Below are 14,667 nucleotides of genomic sequence, written 5' to 3'. Positions count from 1 at the left end.
ATGGAAGAATCCAACATTAATTAAAAATGTCTTTGAAAATGATAAATTACCAAAAGCTACATTTCCACAAGTGAAACAACCCCTAAAGAGATGAACCTCCTACACAAAGAGTCACCCCTTTGTCAAATTAGAAAATATTTTTAAAAAAAAAGATAAGTACTAAATCCATGTTGAGGCCACAAAGAATGAGAGAGAAGACATTATGTAATTTTGAGGAGACATTGGACAATAAATCCTTTGAGATTCACTTGGCTAGAGAAAAAAAAAAAGAAAGAGAAAGATTAGTGAAACAAAAGAAAAATTAAACCAAGCAAAAAAAAAAAAAAGAAGAAAGAAGATCCAGAGAGATCAAATGCACCTTCAAACCATATAAAAAGCACTCAAAATAGGCTTAAAGATCTTGTGTATGATAAAGCTACAACATATGCAAATGAACATCTTTTTAATCCTAGAATCTCATTCAAATAAAGCTAGAATAGATAAGGATTAGGTTGTTCAATTGTACAAAGTCACATAAGAATGAAGAGATTAAGCTATAAAGTGGTATATTGAGGTCTATCTAAATCATAGTGAAATTTTTTTGGTTAATTTTTATTCTCTAAATGTTCTTACCAAAAGTATCAATAAAATAATATGACCAAAGATTCAAAAGTTTAGTCTATTAAAATTAGAAAAAATACTATTATAAAAATAGAATAGATTGGTTAATATTTAGTTTAAATCTACAAATCAATTTTTTTCAGATGGAAAGTAATTTACCACCTAAAATGAAGTAGTGGAGCTAGAGCTATAATAGAATCTCAATCTTGAAGGAAACAATTTAGTAAAAGTGAGGAAGTTGAGAAATTAAAGTTCGAAAAAGAGAAATTAAAAAACATAATAGGTGATTCCAACAAAAGGTGGGAGAAAAGAGACCTCACACTTGTCAAGAATAAATAGCATCAATAACATCTACTATACTAATTGTAGAAAAGGGAATATAAGAAATTAGTGTCTAAATTTGAAAGGTAAAAAGTGAGGCACCTCATTAACTATACAATAATAAAAATCCCTTGAAAGAATAATAAGTTGCTATTGTGGTATATTCAAACAATAAGATCAACATGTAGTTGAATAATTTATCTTAATATTTTAAGAAGATGATGAACCATTGTTCAAATTAATAAATATAGAGAAGAATCGTATATTTCTTCAATATCAAAGTTTTTGTTCATGAAAAAAAATTACTGCATATAATAAAGTAATGGACTCAACAACTAAAATAGAATCTCAATCTTGAAGAATAAGTTGAATGAAACTGAAGAAGTTGAGAAATTAAGTTAGGATTAGAGAAATTAAGAAAATATAATACAAGATTATAAAAATATAAAATAGAAAGCAAAGCTCACCCTTACCAAAAATAAATGTGTTTAAAGTATGCTTATTGTAGAAAACAAGAAATTAAAATAAATGAATGTCTAATGATAAAAGGGACAAAATGGAATTCAATTAGATTTAAAATTTCAAAAAGGGCCCTAAAAGAATAGTAAGTTGCTATTGCAATGTAGTGTAAGGAAAAGCAATACTAGACTAACATGTGCATTAACTTGGATCAATTTACTTTCCCAATACAAATTCTAAAGGTGTGAGTGGGCTTCTGTAGTTGATCATCAACTCCTACAATTGTCACATAAGTAGTTTTGGTTGAAATTTCTTATGTTTCAACCTTTTTTATTAGAAGCATTCATTGAAACTATTATTGTAAAACAAAAATTAATGTATACATATGTATATGTATATGCATTGTGAGTGTGTATGTATCTAATATATTACTTATTTATTTTTATATTTGATATAATTCTAATATTATATTTCATTTTATAATTTCTTAATATTTTGATTCATTTATTTTACATATACTTGCAATGCATTGCTAAGGGTTTGGATACATAGAGTGATATATATCCTTCATTCCACCCTTCACCTTAGAATAATCATGCATATATTTTAGATATTTAATTATTCATATATTTTGCATACATCATCATTCCATTCTTATAATGTCACATTGGTATATTATGTTAAAGGTTTAAGGATGTGTCTTCTATGACTCTTTTATTCTACCATGTCTTATAATTTTCTTCCTTCATGAAATTGGTTAGTGATCATTATTTTTCATTAGATATATTTATGTCATTTATCGATAAACTTAATGATGATCTTGTGGACTATGATAATAAGGGTTACATGTCTAGTGAGTATTTACTTTGCACGTTATACCTTGTATAATATATATAAATATATATGTGTGATCCAGGCGGATATGCTCAAAATAGTTTCAAATTCCATTGGTTAGTGATCATTATTTTTCATTATATATATTTATGTCATTTATCGATAAACTTAATGATGATCTTATGGACTATGATAATAAGGGTTACATGTCTAGTGAGTATTTACTTTGCACGTTATACCTTGTATAATATATATAAATATATATGTGTGATCCAGGCGGATATGCTCAAAATAGTTTCAAATTCCATGTGGCACCTCATAGAAGTAAATCAAGATTTGGTTGGTTAAAATGTGTGTTACGAGGTTCGAACTATGAACCTCCCATCTCCTATTCTTATGCACTACCACCAGGCCATCCACTTTCCTTGGGTTCTATTCTCGGCAGTTCCTATTTAACTTCTATGCTAAGGATAGTTCATTTGCTAAAAAGGGAATTGAGCATTTTTGAACCGCCAACCTCCACTCTTCACATTTTTCTCTCCACCAGTGCAGTTGCGGGCATTTCGGGATACCCTTGGCGATTTTTGGTTTTTGTTATATGATAAACCGTGAGTTTAGGGCTCGGGTTGTTTAGGGCTCCGGCCAAAGCCGAGCCCTCCCCCATTTGCAAGCATAAACTAATTCAAACAAACCCAACTATTAATAAGTTTAAAAACCAACCCGAGATTATATTGTTAAGGCTTGAATTATAAGAGCCAATAATTTTAAGGGTTGGGTATAATTTCAAAAGATTAAGTGTTAAAATTGGGAGATATGAGTGATTTGTAAAATCATATGGTTTTACACCATATTTGGCAAAATATGTGTATAAAAAAGGGGGGTATGTTGTGAGTTTGGAGGAGAAAATTTGGTAGTGAATTGAGATTGGAGAAGTGTGAGAGAAATTCTTTTGGAGAGTTTGATAGTGAATGGTTCGTCTTTGTGCATTGGGAGCTTGAATTTAAGCTTGTTGTACGTGGGAGAAGGAATTTTGTAATTCATTATTGTCCGAGGAGACATAAGGAGTTTTTGTAACCATTGAGGTGCTTTGTAACCATTTTCTGGAACTGAAACAAGGATCGGCCACTCCATTGGAGGGACCCGGAGACGTAGCCAATTAGCGAACTCTGTTATCAACTTGTGTTTTGTCTTCTCTCTTCTTTCTCTCTTCTGTTCAATCTATCGTTATTTGATTATTATGTTTATTTAAGCAATTTGATTGTAATTTTATGACCTTCATTTAATCGTTGCAAAAGTTAACATCTCATGTGCAACAGTCATAGATCCTAACATCAGATCAAGTGGTATTAGAGCTTGTTTGACTAGTGTTTGCAGAGGTGGATGTTAACACGATCTAAGAGTTAGTGAGGTGAAGGCACACTTATAGAGTATAATCATGAGATCGGTAAATGAAGGACATTTCCACTAAAGATGTTAGAAATTGCAACTAAACAGGAATACCCGGAGCTCAGTGAAAGAGACTTTCGGAAAGCCTTTTTTGAAATGAAGGCTATGGTAGAAGTGCTCTACAAAGAGAGGCAAGAATGAATGAATCATGAAAAAGGAAAGTCATTGAAGGACCATGGAGATCCAGAGGATAAAGGAAAGTGATCGGGAGGTGGTGATTCACCACCAAAAACTCCTCCAACTCCTTCTCGTCCTTCTTCCCCTTCTTTTTCTTCTACTTTTTTTAATCCTTTCAAGAACACATCTAAGCCTGTAATTAAGTTGGATGTAAAATTTGAATTACCTAAGTACTGTGGGGAGTTAAATGCTGAAAAGTTAGATGATTGGGTTCAATAGGTAGAAGTGTACTGGGTATGTGCAGGATCATGGTGTGCCAAAACAAGCCCTTAAGTGGCAATGAAATATTAGAAAATTAGAGTTATGAAACTTGACATGAAAATTTGAATAAGTTGTGAACATTATTTTTAAAATATGTAAGAAGAGAATCTATAGAAAATTGAATGTAGTTTCTAAGCTACTAGTTGTTTTTTGAAAAAAAAATCCTATTTGATGAAATTTTCAAATTTCAATGCAGTGGTACTAAAATTTCAGGAAAAATATAAGAAGTAGACGTATGTCTGACCACCCTAATCACAATCAAATCATAATATTTTTTTATAATATAAGTATTAGACTCATGTGCCGATGTGACACATAGTTTTTTATATTTTTTTATAAAGTAAATAATTATTTATGATTTTTTTACTACAGCTTTTCAGAAATTCAGAAACTCCTACGTTTGACCACCTTAACTTGGTCAAAACCTTATGAATTTTTATTTTTTTAATTTTTTACTATAGTAGATGAAGCATAGGATGTGATGCATGTTTCGGATTCAAAAAATGTTATACTGTTTGAAAGTTATGAGTGTTTTTCAATCAGTCTATCAATCAGGACTATTGTCAGAATTCAATTAGAAAATAAATAATAATTATTTATTAAAGTCGAAATAAGACAAGCCTTATATTGTTGGAAAGCTGAGAATGTCCTTAAAAAACCCTTTTCGTTTTATCAATTTTGGCTACAAAAAAAGTCATCAGCCACTAGTGTAAAGTCTGGAAAATCAAGGAATATTGAAAACCACATTTTTTCAGTTGACTTTCCAGGCTTGTCACTTCCAAACCAAATCCCAAAGCATTCCCGAGCCAAAATTTGAAATTTGAAAATTGTACAACAAAAATCGGATATCCGATAAAATTGGAAATCCGATTATAATAAGTAAATTCAGTAACTAAATTTGCATATAATTAATCTATTGTTTATTAATATATAATATTTTAATATATTAATTTATAAATAAATTAGTATATGATATTAGGGAGAGGGAGAGGGAGAGGGGGCATTGGGGGGGGGAGAGAGAGAGAGAGAGAGAGAGAGAGAGAGAGAGAGAGAGAGAGAGAGAGAGAGAGAGAGAGAGAGAGAGAGATTAGGGGGATATATAGAGATAGAGAGAGAGAGAGATAGAGAGATGGGGAGGGTGAAGGGAGAGAGAGATGGGGAGAGGGAAGGGAGAGAGATAGAGAGATTAGGGGAGAGATAGAGAGAGATAGAGAGAGAGATATGACCCTTTATGACTCTATACGGTGTCGTTATGGGTCATATGACCTCTTATGACACCATATGGTGTCGTTAGGGGTCCTATGGTGTCCTAAGGGGTCATATTGTATCTCTCTCTCTCTCTCTCCCCTCCCCCCTCTCTCCCCTAATCTCTCTCTCCCCCCTCCTCTCTCTCTCATAATCTCTCTCTCTCTAAAATATGAGTAATAAAATTAGATATCATATTTTATCGGATATCCGATTTCTGTCATTGCCATTAATGTGGCAACAATTAAAAAAGGCAGAAACGGGAAACGGGCAAATCACATTGGGAGGCAGTTAAGTATATCTTGAGGTATCTCAAAGGTACTTCTGATTTTTGTTTATGGTTTGGAAAGGACAAGGCAGTTTTGCAAGGGTTTACCGATTCAGATTTTGCCGATGACTTAGACAAAAGAAAGTCTACTTCTGGTTATGCTTTCACATTTGCTGGGGCAGCGATTAGTTGGGCTTCAAAATTGCAACATACAGTTGCTGAATCAACCACAGAGGCTGAATATATAGCTCTTTTTGAAGGAGCAAAAGAGATGGTATGGTTGCAACTCTTGTTCAACGTGTTGGGTTTGAAGCAATCAGATTTTGCTTTGTTTTGCAATAACAACAGTGCCATTTTTATGACTAAACATCAGACATCTCAGCCACGGTCAAAACATGTTGATGTTCACAATCATTATGTTCGCCATATGGTCAAAGAAGGCAAGTTTCATGTAGATAAGATTCATACCGATCTGAATCCAGTTGATGTGCTCACTAAAGTGGTTAAGTGGGAGAAGTTTGATTTCTGTCGAGCTTCTCTTGGCCTTTCCAATAACTAATAGCAGAACTGAGTGGGGGAATCTACTTGTTGCAGCAATTCGTTGGCCTTCAGTGGGAGATTGTTGGAAGTTGAAGTCCAACGGATTTCTTCCCTGTTTGCTGCCAAAACTCTTGGCTATTCATATTCTTCTTGCAAGCTCTTTAAGAGCTGATTGTAATTCATTTTCTGAAGTTGATTGCCAGAGCTAGTTGCAGCTGTGTATATGTAAACCAGATTGGTGAATAATAAATTGGTTCCCCTGCTTCAAGTGTGGATGTAGGCAATTGCCGAACCACGATAAATTTGTGTCTCATTGTTTATTGTTGTGTGTGTTATTAATTTTGTTTATCTATTGTTTTTCAATTCGATTCTTCATCCTAACACAATCTACTTATTGAAATCAATGATTCAAAATTGATTAGAAGAGTGTAAGACAATGGAACCATATGTTTACATTTATATTAATTTAAAAAAAATATTTTATAATAAAAAAATTAAAAAACATATTTTAATATTAATAATTAGAAAAACAATATGCATAAAAAATCTATCTTTTACTATTTTATACTTTTGATAAGAATATCTTTTAAAATTATCTTCTTTTGCTATGATATTCTTTATCAAGGCTTGGCATGCATGCACTTTTCATTTTTTTTTTCTTACTTCTATTTCTATTTTTAAATTGTAATATAGTATTAATATTATTATTATAACTTATTTAATATTTACTTAATAAAATATATCTTCAATTAAATTCTCAATTTAAAAAAATCAATATTTTTCTCTCTTTCATTAAAATAATATTATATACATCAAGTAATATTTCTTATTTAAATTATAAATATTTCAAATTCATTATTTCCTACAATAATCTTGTTTTATAATAATAATAATAATATTTTTTTAATATAAACAAAGAATGTTAATATCATTTTAGTAGATTTACCAAATTATTTAGATAATAATATTTTAAAATTAAGATATTATTAACATGTAATATTGTAAAATCATATAAAAAAATATAAAATAAAATAAAATAATTTAATATTAAATTTATTTATTAATATTAAAATTTAAAATTTAAATTTAATACTTTATAGGGAGTCATGGTCCCACTATTTTTGGGGTTCACATCGTAAGGGGCGACCATACGGGTTTTTAAACCATGTGGCCTCATTAATGGGTTGCAAGCCCATACTTTAAAAAAAAAAACTATTTAAAATTTTCTTTTAAATTATTGTTTATTAATTGAAAATTATTATTATTATTATTTCTTAAAAAAACATGTTTCTTGTATGGCAAAAATTTCAGATATATTGAAGAAATATTCATGCACTTTTATTTATTTTTAACTTTTATCATTAACCCAAAATAAATGTAAACAATTTTTTTCCAATATTTGAATTGTAATGCATTCAACAACCCTCCTCAAAATTACCCCAAAAAAAACCTTCTTGCATTCAAATTTTACGTATACTCTAAATTCTACATACATTAAATTCTACATACAAATAATTATAATTAAATAAATATAAATATTATGGGCTGGGGGTCTAGCTTGATTGGCCAGAGCTTCTAGTGGTGAAATACAATGTAGCTTGATTGGCGAGAGCTTCCAATGGTGAAACACGATGTAGCTTGATTGACGAGAGCTTCCAATGGTGAAACACGATGTCGCTTGATTGGCGAGAGCTTGACGAAGAAAAAAATAATAAAAAAAAAATATTAATTGATATCTAGATGTTATTTTGTTTAGTATGTACATAAGTTTAAAATATTTTTTAATATTAATTGTTTTCTTGTAAATTTATATTTGTATAAAAAAATTATTGGATAAACATTACATTAGAAAATATATAATGGTAATTATTATAGATATCTTAAATAAACATATCCAAAAGATGCTAAAAGATATCAGTCTCATCACATTATAAAATAATAACCATATCCACTTTGAAGAACTTCTTTAAAGTCAAGATTAACATAATTATTTTAAGAAACTAACCCTTCAAAATAAAAATGAATCAATCTTTGAACAAAGTTTTCTCTTATTAACCCCTCTCCAACCTATATCATAATTGAAGATTTATAAGAGTTTGTTTTGTACTATTAACTACACTTCAAAATCACTTAGTCATTAATATTTAACAAATATTTCTTGTACCAAACAAACTCAAATTCAACTTCCCTTTAGGATATGGTATTCAAAATGAAAACCAACAAACAAATTTATGAAGATTCTTTCCTAATAAATTATTTTCTCATCAATATTTAATAAATATTTATTTTAAGGAAAAAACTCTTTGACTATGCTAGTCATAGTTGTGTCTAATACTAATAAAATTTGGAGTGAAGGTAAACCCTAATAATTATAATCTCCACCAACTCAATAAAAATCTATTAATCTCATTAATGAAAGGTATTTAACTGTCTAGGACATTACATTGCATAGCATATGGGTTTACTTGTACAACATAATTTTTGTTATAATTTTAATGTGAGATTCATTCCAAATTGTTTCTAATAAATTTTGATATTCACCTAATAATATAATAACTCATTGTTGGCGTCCATTAGTTATTTAGAGTATTTGAGTTACAAATATGGTTATAATCTAATGGGAGATCATCATTATTTAATATTTTTAATATAATTTAATTTGAAAAATTATGAATGAAGAAAAAATAAAGAAAATGATTTTAACTTTGATTATATAAATTCCCGTACAATTCATGTTCATCAAATGAATTCAAGAAATATTATGTCTAATAAATATTGCATAACATCTTATCCAACAATTTAACTTTTTTATAAAAATTATGAGTATTAGAATTCATCCTACTCAAAAAGAGGGTTGTACTAGGTAATTGAGAAGGAGATCCTTGAGTTTATAACCTATAATTTTAGTTGTTTTGTGCTACCTATAAATTTTGGTATTAATGAATTGCAACGAGATATTATTCAAATAATCCCATTAACTACCAATATTGTTTTGAATGAAGATGTGATTTCCATGTAGTTCACTTATATGTTTTCCCCTCATTCGTAGAATTGATTAGTAGTGTTTATCATTTCATTTTTAATTTACTCACCATTTGTCAATGAGATTCAGATTGGTTCAATCTCCCACATATTCTGTCAAAATAATGAGCATGCATCTAGTGCGGCCTTATATGATAATATTGATACACTTTGTGTGATTTTATTGGCTTTCTATTTTGAAAATATATTATCATTCTACCACCCTAAAAAAGGTGAATATAAGAAAAATAAAATAGGGTACGCATTTTTTTGTGAATGATTTTATGTTTATGATCAACGCATGATTATCATTGCTAGTTTCATCTATTATAGTATTGGTGCCATAATTTTTTTTAACAATGATATAAAAATGGTTTATAGAGCTTTTCAAAGGTTACATAATAGTTTGATATTAAGAAAAATCCAAGTCTAATTTATCACAATATTTTAGGTTGGTCTTGATCTTAAGTTTGATTTGTATTAGCACAACTATTACTAGCATAGTTGAAATTGATTTTGTTCATTACAATAAATTATTATTAAATATTCATGGTCAAATGTTTTATTCATAAAGAGCCTTCATTATTTGATTGGTTGATTTTGGGGTTGATTGTCAAATATGACAAAATAAAATAATTTTTGAATAAATAAAATAGTTAGAGAGTAACTTAGATGAAAACAACGATTTAATAAATAAAATAACTCAATATTTCTATTTTAGATAAATGTATTCAAAATATATATTAATTTATTATTCCAATAGATGTTTTATAGACAACTAGACACACAACACTGATATACATTTAAACAAGAGACACATTGCATCAAGTTCCTTCCTATAAGCGTTATAGTAGTTCTTGTTAGGTAGAGTAGTTGATTATTGAAGATATATTAGTGAAAACATAGAGCACTTATGTACATCGTTAGTCGTCTAGCTAACTTCTCTTTTTTGATGCTCTATTTTAGTCATATGGTTTATTAGGTTCAAAATTGTATAAATAAAATAACTCAATATTTCTATTTTAGATAAATGTATTCAAAATATATATTAATTTAATATTCCAATAGATGTTTTATAGTGGACAACTAGACACATGACACTGACATACATTTAAACAAGAGACATATTGCACAAATTTCCTTCCTATAAGAGTTATAGTAGTTCTTGTTAGGTAGAATAGTTGATTATTGTAGATATATTAGTGAAAAAATAGAGCACTTATGTACATCGTTAGTCGTCTAGCTAATTGCTCTTTTTCAATGCTCTATATTAGTCATATGGTTTATTAGGTTCAAAATTGCATGCAAGTATTGGCAATGAATATTTGTAGCATCTTGCACCCTTCTTTACAATTCTCAACCATGTATTTCAATAAATAGCTTGTTGATTCCATATATGAAATGTCTTCCGCATAAAAATAATTATTAAAATAAATTTAGTATAATTAGTAAAAAGTTGTTATTAATTTGAGTTATTATACATAGATTCAAAATATTTTAAATTTTTTTTATACAATAATAATGTGTTATATATTATACAAATAATGGATACATAGAATATAACAAAGTATTAAAAAACAATCAAAATATTAAATATGATCATTTGTTAAAAAAAATAATTGTTGCATAGTCAATACATAGAGTAGGTAGATATTTAATAGATTACATAGTGTCTAAGATTTTTTAAAAATTGCATATCTAATTGGAGATATATGAATGAGATCACAAATGTCATTCAAGGAGACACCATAATGTTAAAGTCAATTAGATATGCAAATTTAGAAAAATATTAAACACTATTTAATCTATAAAATACTCACCTACTCTATGTATTGCCTATGCAACAATTATCATTTTTTTTTAACAATTGATTATATTTAATGTTTTGATTATTTTTTAATACTTTGTTATTTTTTATGTATCTATTATTTGTATAATATACAATACATTATTATTGTATAAAAAATAAATAGATATAATTAATTTTGTAGTGAATATTGCCAACATAAACCAATAGAGGGAAAGATGAATGACATTTTTTAAATTGTTAAATGAAATTTTAATTTTATACAATGATTGGTTGAACTAATTAAAAAGTTGGATGCAATGAATGCATTAGTATCTTGTGTATGCATGAAGTAAAAACCAAGCTATACGATATATATTATGTAAATAAAATAAAATAAGTCACAAAGAAATAAAAATTAACTCTTCAAAATAGAACTAACTGAATGTTGCTATAAAAAATTGTTGATTTTAAAGATCACAAAAATAATTTTGTACAATTGGATGATGGCCTTTATATAGATAGCTAGTTTGATGTGGATCTAGACACGATATCTAGATTAATGATCACTACTTAGCATGGAGATCAATTAAGTTGCTGCACATGGATGTATTCTATAGGTATGGCTAATTTGACTTTGGAAACTATTAATGATTTTGAATCTTCAAACAATAATGAGTTGTTGAATATTACTAGAAGATCAAGGCCTTCCAACTTTCTTGTAAGCCTCCTACATGGAATCTGATAAAAAATAATTTTTTTTTAATTGAAAATGGACTATTTAGTCAAGTCTTTCCAATTTGCACAAATGAATCAGTGATACTTAAGGACCATTCTTAAAGCTGGCCTTCAAATTTACCGTTGTACTCACGACTATTTTATTATGATTTTAACAATGTTTTACATCATAAAATAATTTGCTATAATTATCTGAAAAGTTTTCTTTCCCACCTTACTTTCAACCCCACCTCAAAACCTAATCTTGACCCTCCAATTCTATTTTGAATCTTTTTTCAGATATTTTGGGTAGCTTTCTGGTTGCAGAAGAATCCATTTTTAATTCCCTTCACACCAGTTTCACTCATATTTTGGTTGATCTACATATCTCCAAAACCCTTATAGTAGATATTGCACCTAAAATTGTCAACGGAAACAACAATTCAAAAGGAAAAAATCGCATCCATTTTAATATGAATTTACACAGTATTGCATTGACTCTAGAAGCCAGTAGGCTTACGTAATCTGTAACGTTTGTTGGGACTGCGTGGGGGCAGACGATTAAGTAAGAACCTCAACCGGCCATCTACATTTTAATACCCTTTGACTGGTAGTTATATTAATCTCTCATATTCGTTCTAATTGCAGAGGAGCAGACGACTAAGGATTTTGACAATGGCAGCCCCTGTAGAGAAAGAGAAGCGGCACGTGGCCATGTTCCCGTCGGCCGGAATGGGCCATTTCATGCCTTTCCTTCATCTAGCACGAACTTTAGCAATTCGCCACGGCTTTGCCGTCACATTCATCGCGGCCGCACAAACGTTTCTCCGACTGAAACTGCACACGTGCAACGCTTGGCTGCCTGTGGCCTTGACATTCATGTCGTGAAGCTCCAGATCAACAAATCCCAGGAAGCCGAAGGGGACCCATTTTTCGCTCAATGGGAAGCCACGAAAGCCTCTGTGCCCGCCTTCGAAAACCTCCTCGCTTCAGATCTGCTGAAACAGAATCCTCCCGTTTCGGCCGTCATAACGGATCCCGTACTCACTCCCACATTGTCCATCGCCGCCAAGCTCAATATCCCAACTTATGTTCTGTACCCGTCTTCTGCATTTAACCTGGGTTTCATGCTCCACGTCCCCATTGCAGACGCGCAGGGCTTCGATTTCAGTGACGAGAAAGCCGTCCTGCAGATCCCGGGTTTTCCTGCGCTGTGCGCCACGCAGATCCCACAGGCGTTGAAGATTAAAGATCACATATTCCGTAGGTTTTTTCTCGCCAGCGGATCGGAGGTCCCAAAGGCCTCGGGTATTTTAGTAAATACGTTCGAGGAGCTTGAACAACAGTGTCTCCAAAGTCTCCGGAGCAGACATGATCTGCCGCCTGTTTATGCCATTGGGCCCCTTTTTTTGCCCTCGGAAGATTCCTCCACTTGGGATGACGAAGCCGAGAGACGGTGTTTGAAATGGTTGGACGCGCAACCTGCTAAGTCGGTCGTCTATGTGAGCTTCGGCAGCCGCTCGGTCATGTCGGCGGCACAAATCAGTGAGCTGGCGTTAGGGTTGGAAATGAGTCAGCAGCGCTTTTTGTGGGTTTTACGGACATCTGTGGTGGATGGTGCAGGGTCAGTGGAGGCAGCAGTTCCGGTAGGGTTTGAGGAGCGTTTTGGAGAGCGGGGGATGATCGTTTCTTGTTGGGTTCCGCAGGTGAAAATCTTGTCCCATGTTTCCACTGCTGCTTTTGTCAGTCACTGTGGGTGGAATTCCGTTGTTGAAGGTTTGTGTTGTGGGGTTCCTATACTTGCATGGCCTCTTTTTGGAGATCAGATGATGAATGCGAGCATTGTAGTGGAGAATGCCAAGGCAGGGATTGAGGTGAGAAAGGGGGAAGATGGTATTGTGAGCAGAGAGGAGGTTGCGAGTGGTGTGAAGGCAATTGTTCAAAGGGAGGATCTGACATGGGCTGCAATCGGCCTTCAACAGCGCGGAAGAATTGCCATAATAGAAGGGGGCTTGTCTGATAAGAGCCTTAAGGCAGCATTTCAACTTTCGAAGTGAAAAGATTTCTTTTTTCATCCTCGGATCAGATGGATAGTTGATCCAAAACAATTATCTACTGGTTAACTTGATCTTATGATTGCACTGTCAAAGAGGACTATTTTTCTCTTCCTGACATTGTTTAGTGAAAATAATTATAATAAAATAAATGTAGATCTATGATTATTAGTTACTGTCATTCCATGATACTAAGCAGCAATGCAATCTTTAAACTGAAATGCTCCTGGAAAAATAATGCTATATTTCCATTTTTTCAAATTTTGTTTGTTTAATATTGGTGTTTCTCGGTGTCACATCCATTTTATTTGTTTCAGCAAACCCTCCTCTCTTCCCCCTTTTTCGCTCTCTTTTGAGTCGATTTGAATCTGCAAATAATAAGATTTTTTTGGTTTTTAATTTTATCTTTGTTTGTTTAATAAAACTTTGGTGTTTCTTGGTGTCACATTCCTTTTTTTTGTTTCATGTGCAAGCCCTCTTCTCACCTCCTTTCTCATCTCTTTTTAATCAGTTTGGGTTTGTAACTAATCATTTTTCTTCTCTTTAAACTATCTAACATCTTGATGATGGATCACCAAGTGTGATCTAAAACGTTGATGAAAAAAACTTAAACACAATCAGATCCAGAAAAAGAAAATTAACAGCACAATGGATTGTGGAAATCTAATATCATTAATTGCTACTAAAAAGTTTCAAATTACAATAACTCTTGAATGATGTACTTCAAAGTTTATTGAACACTAATTTGATTACTTTTTTTTATATTCATCTATTAGATTTAAAGAAATCACTTCTAAAAGATTGACTATAAAGAACAAGCATTTTATACCTTTCATAATATTAAAGGACAATATGCATAATCATGTATGGGTCTAGAACATAAATAACTAGATATTATAGATAACAATATGATCCATATTTATGATCTTAGTTATGAT

The 14,667-nt window shown here is 31.1% G+C and overlaps 1 protein-coding gene across 1 annotated transcript; it reads left to right on the top strand.

Annotated features, from left to right (window-relative positions):
- Window positions 1-12,014: 12,014 nt before the first annotated feature.
- On the top strand, window positions 12,015-13,910 carry LOC131070118 (UDP-glycosyltransferase CGT). The gene is made up of 2 exons (XM_058005638.2): window positions 12,015-12,240; window positions 12,324-13,910. Exon 2 carries the CDS (start codon window positions 12,803-12,805, stop codon window positions 13,730-13,732), a length of 930 nt encoding a protein of 309 aa, XP_057861621.1. The 5' UTR covers window positions 12,015-12,240; window positions 12,324-12,802; the 3' UTR covers window positions 13,733-13,910.
- Window positions 13,911-14,667: the final 757 nt, after the last annotated feature.

Source organism: Cryptomeria japonica, chromosome 1 (genome assembly GCF_030272615.1).
Source record: "Cryptomeria japonica chromosome 1, Sugi_1.0, whole genome shotgun sequence".
NCBI lineage: Eukaryota > Viridiplantae > Streptophyta > Pinopsida > Cupressales > Cupressaceae > Cryptomeria > Cryptomeria japonica.
Note: the sequence above shows the minus strand (reverse complement) of the source record. Positions and strands in the feature narration are given on the sequence as shown.